We start from the raw sequence: 16,678 nt of genomic DNA on the forward strand, positions 1-16,678 counted from the left end.
TTAGCCAGTAACTATGTGCACTTTTAAAAAGTTGCAAATAAAGTCATTAAACAACTGACAACTTATCTTAATATAAACAATTTTTCTTTTTATTATTATGCAACTTGTCTTTAGAGCAAAACACCCAATGAAGCAAATCAAATCTAGGTTTGATAAATGAGGAGTGGATGGTGTTGCATTTTCATAACGTTTCTCATTTCTACATAAAATGTTTCATCTAAATCCCAGATTATTATTATCTAATATGCAGTGCTTACATGCTGATAATGCAGGTGACATGTAGAATGGGTGTACCTCAAGGATCAGTGTCAGGTCCCCTGTTATTTAGCCTGTATTGAGCTTTTCACAGGAAGGAATAGCACCTGTTTGCATCAAAACTAAGCTGGCAGCTGTCATGTTATTACATTGTGACAACAAAATGTCATCAACCACAAAATAGATCTTTTCTAATTATTTGCAATGGTTTTCTTGTCTATTATTTAGTCTATTTCATTATTTTATTGCATTTATGAATGAAGACTATTTACTGTTACAACAGAAAGAGGCATTAATGAAGTGAAAACGTAAACCCACAAACAGCAGACAGACTGCTCCGACACACACACACACACACACTCCAAACATGGCAAATACCTACAACAGATCCTCCACAACGCCCCCCAAACGGTGGGCGGCCTCTCAAAAACAAAACGCAGGCCGAGCAAAGGTCAGCGGCTGGTTGCTTTTGTTGCTCAGGTGAGCAGCGATGTCGTACCCTCACATGTTGGGAGATCACATGTCGTAAACATCATGTGAACCTTCGGGGAATTGTCCTGTGAATTTCATGGGACTGAGCAAAAATCTGCATAATGCATAGAAGAGGAAGAAGAAATGTAAACAAAGAAGATACCAAATCAGATTTCATTCCATTCATCCGTGGTGGTAACTGGAATTACCCAGCATGCCGTGGTGGAATTAATGATTAATGATGTCAAAAGCATTCAGTTGAAGCTTTTCTTCGAAAAACTGATATTCTCTGCAGTCAAACAAAAACACATTGGGATGTAGCTGCATTAATAATCATATCTGTGACGTGAACCGCTTGTTTTCATCTCTGCATGTTCGCTCACATGTGCCACTGCATCTGTTAGCCTTGTGTTATCAGCTCAACGCCTCCACTCTCCCTCGGCCTTGAACTTTGAACATGACAGACCCGTCGGGTTTGACCACAGATCTGCAGGGTCACCAAGCGGTTTGTTTCCCCTCTCGTGTTGTGTTGTTGTAGCTTAGCCTGCTTTTAAATAAAAATAATAAATTAAAAAACTGTTTTATTTAAAAATGTAAAATTGTTTGTTAAAGCAACATACTCATAATCATGTTTATTGAGCTACACTATATTGTTGGCTTGCAACAAAAGCTACAATATATGTTGAATTATGAGATTTATTAACGTGCAGATTATGTTCTGACTGTATAAACTGTGTAAAAACCCTCCAGCTCTACATGGGGTTAATACAACTATTCATTGAATAGAGGGAGACTTCCTCCCACTCACGTTCCCTTTTCCGCGGTCTCACGGCGATGGAGAGTTTCTAAGAAAATGTGTGGTTTGGCCTTTTCAATGTCACGGCCTGACTTTCTAGGAAGGAGGTTTCGTTTTCCATAGAAGAACTGCAAAACATCCCCGCGCCCCCCTAAAAAGAGAGGGGGGGGAGCCTGGCTTCACGTTCTCTGCCATGTCTACATACCAAAGCTGTTGGATGGAAACACTGGAACATGCAGGCGTACATTATTCCCATCTGCCACATACTGTAAGCAGCATTTCAACACCAGAGCGTCGAGTCTGAATCAACTTAACAAGTCAGGAATGAAAAACTGAACCAGACAGGTGTGATTCTATAATAAATAGAAAGCATTTATTTATGTACAATGTTTAAAGTTTACAACAAAGTCTAGAACACTCACATTATTACCCCCAAAACAAACAAAAAAACTGAACAAATATTTACATTTATCAACATTATATTTACACGCTTAATCTGTGCCGTTAGTCGGTGAATGTAAAAAATGACATTATATACAGCTTCTCGAAGGGTTTCTATCTCAAAGCCTGACAAACGGTCATTAATCCGACATCACAAACGATTCACTGTAAACAGACGAGGATTTCGCTACATGTCCAGGGCTCGACCACCAACATGTGAACATAATACGTCGTTAAAAAGGCACACGTGTCAGCGATGCAAGGGAAGGGGCTCAAATAAAGCACATGGCTCTCTTTTTTTGTCAGGAATGCTGGAGGCGAGTCCAGGTTCTGGTCCCGGGGGAGGATGCTAATGTACACGTGCGGGACCCCACTGGTTGCACGTGGTTGCATCAAAGCCTTTTGGCTCTTGAGGAATGCTGGTCCTCCCCAGAGAGGCGTAGGGGAGGAACATTTAAAAGATGGGTTCACAGACAGGAGAAACGGAGGGGAGCTGCTGAAGACTCCCGCATTGAGGCCATGTGGCGGTGTGTAGAAATCAAAACAGGGCCGATTCATCGAGGATAACCACTGCAATGTCTTAAGGTCACTTTGGGTGATATTTGTGTTGCTCCGCTAGTGTTTCACTAACAATCACACACACATCGTTGAGGATCCCACTGGTTAAACCGGATTTCTTGTGATTATTAGCCACCGTTCAGGCGCTGTATGCTCAGCTTTACATCCGCTCTCGTGTTTATCTTGGGATAAAAGTCAGATTTTCTTGAGAGAAATTTGGGGAAATATATTCCTAGCAGACAGTTAGATGAGACAATATATCCCACTCATGTCTGTACGTTAAAGCGAAGCGCTTAATGCCGAGGTGAGTTAACCGCCTCCTGGGTCCAGGTTCATAATCTCAGCAACGGTTTTGGAAATAAGCTTATTTGCTTTCTGGTCAAGAGTTTGACGACAAGATTGATACGACTCTCATATCGGTTCGTTAACGTGGATGAAGCCAGCAGCCGGTTAACTTAGCTTAGCATAAAGACTGGAAAGAGTAAACAGCTCACTTATACACTTTTTAAAAATAAATTCTGTACAAAAAAACCTCTGAACAAAAAAAGTGTAAAAACTACAATGTTCACCTTGGTAGCAGTTTCCCTTTGCCAACAGTCTTTGTGCTAAGCTAAGCTAACATGGTTGCCAACACAGACACAAGAGTGGCCACAAAATAAGGAAACAAGCTATGAAAATGTCTCTTGGTCAGACTAAAATAAATGATATTTACAGCACTACCTTACACACACGAGGATTACGATAAGTAAAATAAAAAAAGTTGTCCGTCATCTGCAGATTTGGCACGATTTGGTGCGTAATGGATTGTCAAACTTGTTTTTCTCTGCTGAAGAGCACTTGCTGTCTGTGAGGATATAGTGGTTCTGATACTGGCTTTGACTTCCATATCTTTGTGCTGTGTGAGGTAAATACAGTAAATACAGAAGGGCGTCCACGTTAGCTTATCATCGAGGCTCCTCTTTCCACTCCCACGGGTTTCAGTTTTCTGTGAAGGCTGGATTGTCTGCCTCCTCGTCCAAACTCACAACTTGTCTCTGATGGGAAAGTAAACAAAACGGATGTCAAGACATAACACTTTAGCACGGCGTGTGCTGATTACAACTCAAATGTAGTGAATTCAAGCTACACTCACTTTTGGGTAGGAGTAACCATCGGGGCTGTGGCTCCGCCAGATGTGCACTTGGTCCTCGGTGGTTTTCTGATAGACGGGGTTGTCAAAGTGGATGGTGTTGGTGTTCTTCAGCCTGTAGTTCCTCCATATCAGCACGCTGCCGATGGCCACCAGACAAACGATCGCTACACGAGGCGGAGAGAGATACCATGCTTGACACTTGTATTATTGCAAATTATTTGTGGGGTATTTTTGCAGCAGCCGGCGAAGCAACTCACCCAGAGGCAACGCGATATAGAGAGCTATCGGGGACGCGGCGTTTGGTAGAGCTGCAGCGAATCCATGTCGGAAATCTGACGGAAAGGTAAACACGAGAAAATAAGTAAATGATCTACGGAGATGACAAGACACTCAAACAAAACAAATTATATATGAAATATGTAGAGGCTTGCCTGGAGACGTGACCGGAGTGACCGGAGCCCCCGTGGCTGTCTGGGGGATCTTCGGGGTCACCGGCATGGAGGATGGGGTCCTTGGTTCAGCTGTGGTGGACCTCACGGGAGGCCTGGTGGTGGACCTCACTGGAGGCCTGGTGGTGGACCTCACTGGAGGCCTGGTGGTAGGCTGCGCTGGCCTGGCTGCAGTGCTGGTGATCAGGACGGGTGCTGTGGTGGTGTGGACCCGGGGCTGAGGCGTGGTGCTGGGTGACACAGGGGCCCGACGGGCGGCGGTGGTGTCTGGAGCTCGAGGCTGCACAGAAGCTGCAGGTGTTGGCACAGCTGGGGGGGGACAGAGGAGGAGTCAGAGATGAGAACCAATCAAAGATTCTATTTAGAAGACAGGAATCGTGTATTTTTCCTCTCAATATTATTCTCATATCGAGTCTGTGATCGTTGACGTACCAGGTACACACGTCCTCATATCCCTGGCTAACATCATGTTATCTGGACAGGCGCAGGTGTATTTGGGGGGGTGTCGGCCCACTTGAGGAGCTGCCAGACACAAGAATTCACAGGCGGATACCTGGCACCAATCCCTTCCTGCAATGCAAAAGAGGACTTTTACTTCAGACACATAGCTCACCAAACTAGTGCAGTTTTCTAGGATTAGAAAACCCAACACAAAACCAATAATTATTCCATTTTGTGCCAAACAACATTGTTTCCCAGTAGAGAGTTGGGAACTTGTGGGTTCGAGGGGCCTAAGCGTACAATACTAGTGTGATCTGGTGTTGCCATTGAGTGATACTTTCCAAAAGACATTATGAAGCAATCAAAAGACTAATGCCGATGAATGAATAGCACCACTTTATTGCAGACTCTCTGGTGCAGCTGTGTTGATATGAACCCTCACCGAATTGGCAGTGAATGTCAATGTTTGGCCTCCTTTCAATATTTTATCAAATGAATCAATAATGATGTGATATGCAAACAAATGGGTCTGGATTTGATGCGAGCTCATTAAGTAAGTGGCGGCGGCGTGTCTCACCAGCCGGCTGTTTGAGGTTATGGTAGAGAATAATGTCGTCTGGCGACGACAGGTGCTCAGCCATCGGCGTGATGTCATCACCCGTCAGCCGGTTCGCACTGAGGATGGCGTTGTTGCTGATGTCTGTCCAGAAAACTCGTTCCTAGAAGCACAAAACCAGCAAAGCTTGAGAACAGAAGAGGAACACTGACGTTTACGTGTTTGACGTTTATCAAGTGGTGAACGTCTACCTCGAACACGGCGAGGCCCAGCGGGTGAGCCAGGTTGTGTTCGTCAACGATGAGGGTGCGTCGGCCGCCGCCCTGCACGTCGATACTGGAGAGGGTGTGCAGCTTAGAGTCCACCCAGTAGAGCCGCTGGTTCAACAGGTCTGGGGAGGAAGCAGGCGGGGGGTGGGGGAGGTCAGCGGGTCAAACCACAGGTATTTACATGAATAGTTAAACAAAACCAGAGACGTGAAAGTTTACCGAGTGTGATTCCATTAGGCCACACGATATTGTCAGTGACCAGAGCGGTGCGGTCTCCTCCGTTAAGACCCCCCTTCTCAATCTTAGCGGGATTCCCCCAGTCAGTCCAGTAGAGGAAGCTGGGAGGACAGAGATATGTTGTAAATAAATTGTAAATTAATACTGAAATTAACACCTGCACACAAATGAAGAAGACAGGGAGTCCTCATTAGTGCTGGGAGACGTACTTGCTGTGGGGGTCGACCACGATAGAGCGAGGCTTCGATACGTTTTGGTGGAAGAGGGTTTTCCGGCGGCTTCCATCGGCGGTCACCACGGAGACGGTGTTGCGAACGCTGTCCGTCCAGTACAGGTTGCCATGGATCCAGTCGAAAGCGATGCCTTCGGGGGCGTCGATATCGCTGTCGATCACCACGCTGTGATGAGCGGGGTCTTCGGCAGAGTCCATCGGCGCTCTGGACGGAGAGAGAAGAGCTGGCGTCGAGCAGCGTTCGAGGACACTAAACACCACCTTCACTGTGATTTCACTGTCGCTCACCTGTAGATCTTCTTCTGGGAGATGTCCGACCAGTAGATGTCTTTGGTGGGGATGTTGATGTCGAGAGCCACGACGTTCTTCAGACGGGGGATCGCTCTGGTGTACTCACTTTTGTCCAAGGTCATCTTTCTGACTTCATGGCGGTTGGTGAAGTAAAGGTAGGCGATCGTACCTACGACATCAGAGCACACAGGGATTTGGTTTTATTAGGTCCGTTTCAGGAATCATTTGTTTCTAATAAATCACATAAATCCTTAGTGTTTGGTTTGGCTTTTGACTTCCTGCTGTGATCGTGAACAAATACACTAGGGGTGGGCGGATGGATCCAAATATCCATAGTGTCGATACCAAGGTGAGTATTGGTATTGGATCGATACTAGCGTGATGAGATCAATATTTTTGTTGTAGTTTCTCTTCTATAAGTTCAGCAAATCACTGGGATTTCTTCACAGAGTTTGAGCCCCATTGAAACTTATCAAAAGTGATGCACAGTATCAATATACTGTGCATATTAATGGGGGCGGGACTAGATAAGCCTCGGCTTCTCCCGCTTTCCCTTTCGGCCATGTGTATTCATGTGAGCAAGATGTGTGATGATGACTTAATGTACATGCCCGAAATAAACAAATAAATAAATATAGTCATCCTGTCTCCCACAATGCCAAACCACACAAAATCTGAGGAGGCCAGTCATCGTCCTTGGACTTCGCACTGTTGCTGTAACGACACAGATGGGTAATATTTACCGACGGCCTTGCAGGCTTTGGTTGCCGGGTCAACTTGGTATCCCTCCTCACACTCGCATTTGTAACTGCCGATCTGGTTGATGCAGATCTGGCTGCAAGTGTCCGGGTTGGCACACTCGTCGATATCTGATACAAAGAAGAAGGAAGAAAAAGAATTGTAGGAGAGTGACATGGAAACGCTTTGCATCAGATTAAACAGACTGCAACATCGTTTGTTACCTTCGCAGCGCTTTTGGTCAACTAGGCGAAAACCAGCAGGACACAAACACTCGTAGCCGATCTTCAGGTCCTTACAGATATGAGAGCAGCCGCCGTTGCTGTACAGGCACTCGTTGGAGGCTGCAAGGGGGAGGAAGAAGAAAAAAGGGGTTTGCCATCTTTCTTTGTTGAGGATTTACGGTAACTTCTCAAGCTGCAGAAACCCCCATTAGATGCATAAAAGTAGTAATTAACCCGACAGTTATGGATGGGAGGCTTCTGTACTCACCACAATCCCTGAGAGGCTCATCTGACCAATCCCTGCAATCACGCCGCTTGTCGCACACCTTCTCCATGCTGATACATTCCCCGCTGCGGCACTTGAACCTGTTTGGGCCGTCGCAGTGGGTCGCTGCGGAATAAAAGACTCGGTTAGGAGGAGAGGTTTTGCATGTGCCCGAAGATGAGAAGGGTAAGGGAGGTTTCGTACCATTAACGCAGCCGGTCTCATCACTCCTGTCCCTGCAGTCGTACTGATGGTTGCACTGGAGGCTGCCGTGGATGCAGGTGCCGTCGCCGCATTCAAACTGGTCGGGACGGCAGGTGGCGCGCGCTGGAGGGACGCAACAGGGAGACGTTTCAGCGATTTGGAAAAAGGGCAGCATGCGATCGAGAGAGGAAGGAGAATCGTGCCACGGCACTCACCACAGTCGGCTTCGTCCGACCGATCGAGGCAGTCGGCTCCTCCGTCACACCTCCAGCTGCCGTGGATGCACTCGCCGTTGCCGCAGCGGAACTCCAGGCTCGAGCACTGGTGGGCCGGGGCCGAGGCGGGCGCCTTCGTGCCGCAGTTCTGGGGCCACTCGTCGGAGCCGTCGGAGCAGTCGACGTCGCCGTCGCAGGCCCACAGGCGGGGCACGCACACGCTGTTGTTGCACTGGAAAGAGGTGGCGCTGCAGGTGACGGCCGGGCAGGCGGCCTCGTCACTGCCGTCGTGGCAGTCGGCCTCGTCGTCACAAACAAAGGAGGACGAGACGCACTGGCCGCTCTTGCAGCGGAACTCGGTGTCTGAGCACAGCTTCGGCGCTGCGGAGGAGACGGGACATGAACACGGTTGAGGGCAGGGAGGAAGGATGGAGGTGCAGGGGAGAGGTGCATTCTGGGAGCAGTAAGAGAGGATGAATCTAATCTTACCACAGCTCTGTTCATCAGCACCGTTCTCGCAGTCTGCTTTTCCATCACAGCGCCAGGTGCTCGGCACGCACTGGTTGAGGACGTCGGCGCAGCTGAACTGTGTGGGCTGACACGTTCTGGCCACTGGAAGCGAAAAACATACTGTATCATCATCTCACACTGAGGGCCTGTTGGGTTGACAGGTGTGTGAAGCAATGACAGGTCCAGGTCAGGCCGAGATACTCACAGCAGGTAGCAGGGAGTTCGTCGGTGGCGTCTCCGCAGTCGTCCGTGCCGTCGCACACCCATCTGGCCGTGATGCACTTCCCGTTCCCGCACTGGAACTGCGCGGGCCCGCATGTGGTCAGCGCGTCTACGAGAGACAGATGTAAACACGCAGTTCAGCTAAAAGGGCCTTTGTTTTAGTTATCTGTCAGGACGCCGAACACGGAAAGAATTCACGTAAACACAGACGGGCTGCACATGAGAACAAGTGAGGTCACGGAGAATAACTCAAACGTCTGCTAATTAAACAGGACCACGCTAGCAGCTCAGAGGCTGCACTTGGGTGCAGCTGTGCTTTGAGCTAGCTGCTAACGCTAGCATGACGACACGGTGTAAATGTGAACATGCTGGTGTTTTAGTAGCTGTAATGTTAACCATGCTCACCTTCTTAGATGCGTTACCGTGGCTGTTAGCCGTTTCGTTGTACTAAAGAGCTGAGGCTCATGGGAACGTCATTAGCTAAATGTTAACTCTCGCGAGATGGATGAGGTTACGGCTTTATCCTCGAATGGTTAGGGTCAGATAAATCGTCGGCCCGCGAGTCTCGCGAGAGTTTTTGCAAATCTATGGTTATCATCTGGACACGATCAGGTATTTGGTCATAAATCATAAAAACTATTGGACACATTACAATTTTTTTTAAAGTTTACCTGATAACTCAATCAATAATTATTTTCTTTGGTATTTTGTTCATCTACAGATACACAAGATGATTGGCGGGGAACATGTTGAAGGTGTCCAATGTCAAGTCTCTAGAGAGATGAAGACCCGCCCCTTCCTGTGGAAAGTATTATAGAAAAACACTGGCGAGAGATGTTTGAATTGTGCCACGTTGGTCAGTTGTAAAGAACATTTTGCCAATCATGAAAGTTAGATAGCTTTCTCTTTGACTGCTCAGCTCTCCCAATACAACAACCAAAGTAACCAACATGGCTGTAAAATCCCACACATTGCTGGTAAAACATACATTCGCCTAATGGTGCACCATAACTAGCAACTAGCGTGCACTGGGCCCCGTAGTAACTACAGGCTGATGCAGCTGACAGTAGGTCAAAGACGCTGATAAATATGTTGCTGGAGGAGGTATATGACACACACACACGACCAAACACACACATGCTTGTTGCTGCATGTGTAACTTCAGATAAAGGGTTAAACCGCGAGTCAAACAGGGTTGCTTACTGTGTGAACGCCTGCATTTATCAGCCGTTATCAGGGAGCTGCCCGATATGGCAAGTTGATAATAGCACAATAGAAATCCCATTTTCCCCTGTGCGCTGGTTGGAATACGCCTCATTTGGAACGAGTTTATATGCCGCAGATAGAGAGTCGCCCCCCCATCTTTAATGGACCCGATGAAGCCGCTGAACCAGAAGGAGTAATTAGACTACATCAGAGTGACAGCACTTCATGAAAAGGTGCTGGAGGCCCTTCCTCTCTCTGGCCCCCGGGGGGCTCCGAACCCTGCATGGCCACCTGTTTCTGAAAGGGAGGCGTGACCATGTGTACGTATTTACGTTGTCATACGTTTTTGCCCTATGAGAGCGGACTGGGGGGGTGAGATGAATCATAAATCATGCATCACTATGGCTGACAGCTTCATGGTGGAGTCTAACATCTGGTGCCGTCGGTCATGGCCGATGCTAAACAAGGAGAGGCTTTATTTAGTTTTCTGCAGGTAGAGGAAATGTAGTATTTCACATGAGTCAATGAGCACACCGTGAAGTAAATCTACTACCGACTGTTAAGCCGATCATATCTTTATGGCTGCGTTGTTTACTGCCCTCTCCATAAACATGGTTATCAGTTCCCTGTACCCATCAAAGGGATATCCTTTATATATATCGGAAAAAAACACTTTCAGGTAGATTTCAAACACTGATTCCCCCCCGAGTGGTGCAGCTTTTTAATTTATAGATAGTTTTCAATTCCCGTAAACCATGTTACCCAAACCTGAGTTCACGGTTTGCTGAGTGAGGTCAGAGAGACAACCCGGGGTTGATTGGGTACAAATCGATGCTGAGGAAAAACAACAAATGTGCTCATATTTAGGTTTGTTTCCTGGTGTTGTGACGTTGGGTGTGTCCGGTCGATTGGCTGGAAGGGGATCAGAGGGAACAGGAAACTAATACTCTTATCAGCTGATCAGACCTTTAAAACGAGATGAAATCCATTTTTTAAGAATGGGCCACTCTTAAGATCCCCCCCCCCCCCTCTCTCTGTCAGAACATGTCCAACATTTTGCAACATGGGGGGGGCACAGGACACGTTTCAGAGCTACACATGTCTCTGTGAATGTGGACGGGTGACAACCAACCAGTTCCAACACGCCTCACCACACACACCATTTCCCAGCACCAACGTATATAGGAACAGGTCTGACGGGGACTTTGCTTCCAAAAATCTAGGAATGCTGGCTAGGGACCATGTCTGTGTTTGCACTGGAGGACGAGTTGGAAGGCTACCCATCCATTTCAACATGAGGGCGTCCCAGGTGAAACAAGATGGGAGAGAGGGGGGGTTGGATATTGCATCATGTGGGAACAAACACAATAGCCTAATGCTGGGGGGGAAAATGTCCTATGATAGATGCAGTCATTTAAATGCAAGTGGCGCCAATTCCCACATTATGAATGGCTTCAAAACCGGCTTTTCAGAAACCCCGCTTTGCGCGTTCACGCGCAGACGGCATTCACGCCGCTCAACGCTCATTGGCTGCTGCAGCAGCTGCGGGCTGAATGGAGACGCACACAAAACGGGCTTCATTCACAAACACGGCAAGGATTAAAGTCAAAGAAAAAAAGAAAAAATATGTAAGTGAATTTAAAAAAAAGATGACATAGAGAGGATTTGTTAAATGATGGGGAGCTCTGAGGTGAGCGCGCGCTGGCAGCGGAGAGATTTGACCTACATTCTGGGAATAATTCCCCCCCCTCCTCATCACCTTGCATCCGGTGCTGTCAGAGGACCCCGACGCAATACCTGCTCTAAAACAAATCTGAACCTCATTTAAATTGACATGAAGCACGTTTATGTTGTTGGCACGTTTTGAAGGCGGGTGCCACCTTCAAAACAGTGCTAATTAAAGACGCGCGGGCTCTGAGTTAAAAACGAAAGAAACCTACTTGTTTGAAGAAGGGTGCAGAGGAGCATCAACAATGAGGCGTGAGGCGGGCGCCCCATGGTTCCCAGCCGCGCTAGAAGACGCATCAACGCTGCAGCCCGGCGCTCGAACCTGTGGTGAGGTTTATTATAAGGGAGGTGAGTAATCTGACTGCGTTGCCTCCTGCTGTAGAAGAGATGCTGCTGTTAGGAGATCAGAGGAGGGATGCTCGGCACACTGTACTGTTTGACAACATCAGACCCATTTCAATGTGGTCGAGGGGTGGGAGGGGCCCCTTTGGGGCCCAAAAAGGGGGAAGGCGGGATCTGGAGTGGTGTGATTCCTGAGGCAAACAGACCCAACAATCGGGAGGTGGAGCCTCCGTGGAGATGGATTTACTATGAGTTTAACCCTTTCAGAGAGGCGGGACATACAGTAGGCAGGTTACATTCATGGGTTTCATTCCCTGGGGGCTGAATAACTTCATGTGCAGGGCCAGGATGAGTGTTAGTCAGGGGCCCCAACGGCAAACCAAGGTCAAGATTAAGGATGGAGTCAAGTGGAAATATTCTGAGGGGGAAAATGTATTCATTTTAAAAATGCAATATTATAGACTATCAGGGACTAAATAAATAAATAACTAATACATAAATACACAATGATGAGGGAATAGTGAAAAATAAATCAATGAATAGTAGAGCCTGACCGATAAAGGATTTTGAAGGCCGATACCGATACAAATGTTTGTTGATAATCCGATATTCCGATATATCGGCCGATATTTTTTTTTCAAAACATTAACAGATTGCCCTAACATTAGTTATTTGTAGTTATTTATGAGTCTTCACTAAAATAATATGATAATGCAGTTTAAAAATAAACGTTTATTTTATTGTCACAACGGAACAAAGGAACATCAAAACATATTAAAGTTCTGAAAAATGTATAAAAAATACAAACTTAAGATATAAAACTTAAAGTCTTTGAACAAAAACACAATAACAACAACAACCAAACACAAAGTTACCAGTATTAAAAGACTTGAGACAAATTCTGCTGATACCGATAGTTTGGAAAATGCCTAATATCGGCCCGCCGATATATCGGTCGGGCTCTAATGAATAGTTTAATTGTATATTGTGTTTTTCTTGGTTGAGGTATGTGGAGGTGGGGGCGCTAACGTCCACTAGGTGGAGGTTTTCATGAAGTGCATGCGTTTAATACCCAGTAACATGTGACATGAGGCTCTAGATGTAATAACTACACCATGTTTCTCATATAATTATGAGTTGTTTCTTAAAACATGCAGACTTTTTCCCAACAACTGTATTACTTTTTGTCTACAAACAACCCCCTTGGGGGCCCTTTCCAAGCAACTGGTTTGAAGTCCAAAAGTTGTCCCCAGATGTGGCCGCTCTATAAGATTGGCATGCGGCCTACTCAGGCAGTTCAGGATATAAATTAGTAAACAACCGGTTCATTCAAGGCTACTATCACAACTTCCAATTCTGTGAATCACCTTCGTGTCATTTCTTTAACCAGCTGGAAAACAGAAAGGCGTGCAGGTGAGTAGAAGGTGAGTAAAAACTTTCTAATATGACACTAACAACGGCCCATAAAGTCATTAGCACCAGCTTTTATCTTCATATCGCTACTACCTGAATTGAGGTTGGTCACCTCTCATAAAACAACATGTTATTTCAGGTTCAAAGTCTCAAACCTGGCTGGGACAATACGATAGTTTACAATGAGATTTACTTCAGAGGAGGAGATAAAGTACATGCCAGCAGATAAAACCGCAAAAACAGCAACCTTGAACCGAGCAGAGGCATCGTCATATAGTTCAGGAATCCACACCTCCGAGATAGTTTGTGATTGGGAATAATAATCCGGATGAAGCAAGCCAGAAAGAAGCTAAAGTAGTTCAGTGACCCTGATGCTCGCATTTTGCGAAATATCAGATCATTTTTCCTCATTGTTCCTCAGTTACACAATCATTTGACTGTAAATCACTGGCCAGTAGTTGCTTTACTGGAAGTAATTAACCATGAAGCAGCCGTATCCTCACAGTGGTTTCACCATAGTGAAATGTAGTAAAGTATGAAGTATAGAGACAAATAAAGTACCTCTAATCTAAATGCATGTCCTATTTTAGGTAAACGCACTCGGTTGCTTTTGACCTCCTACAATGGAATCACCGACACGATTACACCGCCGTTACATTAATCAACACCGGGGTACGAGGCACACTTTCTGGCCAATGGCGGCCTTCCTCGGAGAGAGAACCCGCCCACCCCGATGCCCACCCTGCTGCACATTGTGCTGCATTTAATAAGAAGTGACAAGGAATGTTCAGGCCTCTGCTAAAACTGGGTCCTTCGGGTGACCCGGCTGTGAGACGCGAAAAGTTTTCTGAACTGTTAAACTCCAACTTATTGACATTGTACAGCACTTTGGTCAGTGTATGCTGTGTATAAATGTGCTCTATAAATAAAACTTACTTACTTACTAACTTCCTGATGAGTGTGCACGCGCACACACACACACACACACACACACACACACACACACACACACACACACACACACACACACACACATACACACACACACACTCACTCCCTTCTTTCAGCCCTGATTGAGAAGATAGTGGTAGAAACTTCTGCGTGGAACTCACCCCCTCTACTACAACTCTCTTTTTTATTATGCACACATCTCAGCCTCCTCTGTAAACACATTTCTTCCAGCTCCTTTTCTCATTCGCCGGCCAATTCTCCTGACAAAACAAACAGAGCGTTGGCTGCAACCGATTCTCTGTCTTCTGCTCAAGGTCAAATCAGGTTCTTCCAGATGCGGTTGAGCACGTTTTTTCGCTTTCCTTCTGCTGAATATGTGGGCGGGGGTGGGGGGGATGTCCAGGTTTTTTTCTATGCTATAGTCTAAAGACAATAAGAGAGATTTCTCTCGCTGACATTAAGTGTGTCAGACATGACTTTGTGTGTGAAAACGCCATCTGAAAGGCAAGATGATTCCTGGATTGTCATCTTGGCTGGTGGACAGGGAGGGAGTGGCTGCTCGGATAAGGAGTGTAAAAAACCTTCACTTCACCGTGGCCCTGACGGGAAGATAAAAACCCACACTGTGTTGAAAGAGCTCTGAAACAAAGCCTGCTGTCCAGGTTACTTTCATTCAGTTTTCAGGACGGGTCACGCTTGGTCCAGATATCACGTAACAAACAAAGCCCCCATGTGTTATCTTTCTGCTCCGTAACAAACAGATTTAGAGAATATTTCTCGTGGAAACGGCCCCAACTGTACAAACATACGCTCACGCAGGAAAACGAGTCTGCTGGGAGAATAACGGCGGGGTGACCGATCCTCTAAGACGTAGCCAAGGCGAGAGAAAAATCACCCGCACTGCAAATTCATGGCAGAGAGCCTATAAACTGTAATGTTTGTTCAGGTGCTGGCGATATCACACGAGGGAAAGGAGGATGTGTTTGTGTCAGGGCCAAGGAGTAACCTGTAGCGAGGGTGAGTGTTGTGAAACCGTGATCAGACAGTCAGCGACCAGGAAGTAGATCAGTCCTGGGGGGTTCTTCTGCAGCCGTCATGCAGCTCAAATGATTAGGATTTTGTTTTTTAGATGTTTCTATTTGATCTATCTATATCTATATACTAGAGGTGTAAGGATTCATTCGATGCATCGATGAATCGATTGTCAGTCCTACTGATTCAACTAAATCAATCTGCTAAAATAAATAAATAGAATGAATCGTTTTGGCTTCACCAATAATCCATATAAATGCATTTAATCGGATGAATCGTGATTCTTACTTATGATTGTTTTAATACGTTTAAGACACTCTCCCCTGCCAGCATGTAGTCTACTGAAAATGTTAAAAATAACTGAGCAATGTTTAATTCGATTTTTGTATTCAGCATAAAATATTATGTGGGACTATTGTCTATAGAATAAATATGTTAATTAAGTAATTCTGTGGTCTGTTTATTTTTTCACCTTTCAGAAGAATACCGATAGTCTCACTCACATTATTGCATGGTTATTTCATGGATATAGAATTTTGGTTACAAGTTACTGAATCGAATAGTTACAACAAAAAAAATTGTCCTTGAATCAAATCGCAGTGAAGCCAAAGATTCACACCCCTACTACATACGCATACATCTAAATAGAGATCTTCAACAGGGAGTCCGTGACCCCTAGGGTGTCTGCAGAGTTGCTACAGGGGTCTTACAAAAATGTAAATATCCAAAAATACATATTAACACGAACACTATAATAAGCAAATCTTCCTATTTGTTATATGTTATGTTGTGAACTTGTGATGTAGAAATGCCAGTATAGAATTAAAATATGTATACATACATTATAACAAAACTATCTTTATACTATAGTCACTACACATTATTATAGGCCTGGTTTCATAAGCACATGATTTTTATACGATATGTGGGGTCCCTCCACTGCGTCACTGTAAGACCTCTGGTGTAGAATATGTTGTGATTGAAAATGCATGACAACTAGTTTGCGAGAGTAGAACAATGACATTTCAGGTGGATGACAAAATAAACATCCACTTTTTCTGCGACTTCACAGAACGACTCAGTAGTCCAACGTCCTCAGGAGGCCATCTAGTGTTCAGATTGATCGGTGCAGTTGTTAATGGTGTGTGTGAATCCTTTTCAGGCAAACAAGAGTGAAGAGCTGGTTAATTATGAGATGCCTTTATTGTACTTTTTGGAATCCAGTGACACCGACACGAGAAAACGGTCCCATCCCTTCCTCCCCCTTTACATACACGACCTGAGAGGGAGGGGCCGCAGGGTGGGATGTACCGTGATCCCGCTTGTAGTCTTAAATTAAACACAGAGATAATAGCGAAGACACATCCAGGTGCTTTTTTTTCACAGACACGCACGACATGCATTCAAAATGGGGACTTCAGGGAATGCAGTGACTCCTGGTTCACATGTACGCTTTTGTCTTATAAAGTAAAAGACGACAAAATGAATACCACTTTTAAA

At 45.7% G+C, this 16,678-nt stretch overlaps 1 protein-coding gene across 2 annotated transcripts; it reads right to left on the reverse strand.

Moving 5' to 3' along the window:
• Positions 1-1,870: 1,870 nt before the first annotated feature.
• On the reverse strand, positions 1,871-11,878 carry ldlra (low density lipoprotein receptor a). 2 transcript variants are annotated; one of them, XM_084036800.1, is made up of 18 exons: positions 11,653-11,878; positions 8,490-8,615; positions 8,264-8,386; positions 7,775-8,155; positions 7,560-7,682; positions 7,359-7,481; positions 7,091-7,210; positions 6,872-6,997; positions 6,126-6,297; positions 5,815-6,042; positions 5,588-5,706; positions 5,351-5,490; positions 5,121-5,262; positions 4,535-4,672; positions 4,085-4,411; positions 3,911-3,985; positions 3,654-3,817; positions 1,871-3,555 (listed from the first exon to the last, which is right to left on the reverse strand). In XM_084036800.1, the coding sequence occupies exons 1-18, from the start codon at positions 11,735-11,737 to the stop codon at positions 3,499-3,501; spliced, it is 2,769 nt and encodes a 922-aa protein (XP_083892926.1). In that variant the 5' UTR covers positions 11,738-11,878; the 3' UTR covers positions 1,871-3,498. The 2 variants fall into 2 exon arrangements, with proteins under 2 accessions (XP_083892926.1, XP_083892925.1); XM_084036799.1 differs by having other exon boundaries at positions 7,359-7,682.
• Between the last annotated feature and the right edge of the window lie 4,800 nt (positions 11,879-16,678).

The sequence above is a fragment of the Eutrigla gurnardus genome, assembly GCF_963514095.1.
Source record: "Eutrigla gurnardus genome assembly, chromosome: 20".
NCBI classification, from domain to species: domain Eukaryota; kingdom Metazoa; phylum Chordata; class Actinopteri; order Perciformes; family Triglidae; genus Eutrigla; species Eutrigla gurnardus.

Excerpts from the sequence above, each read along its gene's own strand:
- ldlra (XM_084036799.1), bottom strand. The coding sequence starts at position 11,737 with ATGCGTCTTCTAGCGCGGCTGGGAACCATGGGGCGCCCGCCTCACGCC. Across the intron at positions 7,683-7,774 it reads GTCGGACGAAGCCGACTGTG|CGCGCGCCACCTGCCGTCCC; the intron begins GTGAGTGCCGTG and ends GCGTCCCTCCAG. Across the intron at positions 6,298-6,871 it reads CAAAGCCTGCAAGGCCGTCG|GTACGATCGCCTACCTTTAC; the intron begins GTAAATATTACC and ends CTGATGTCGTAG.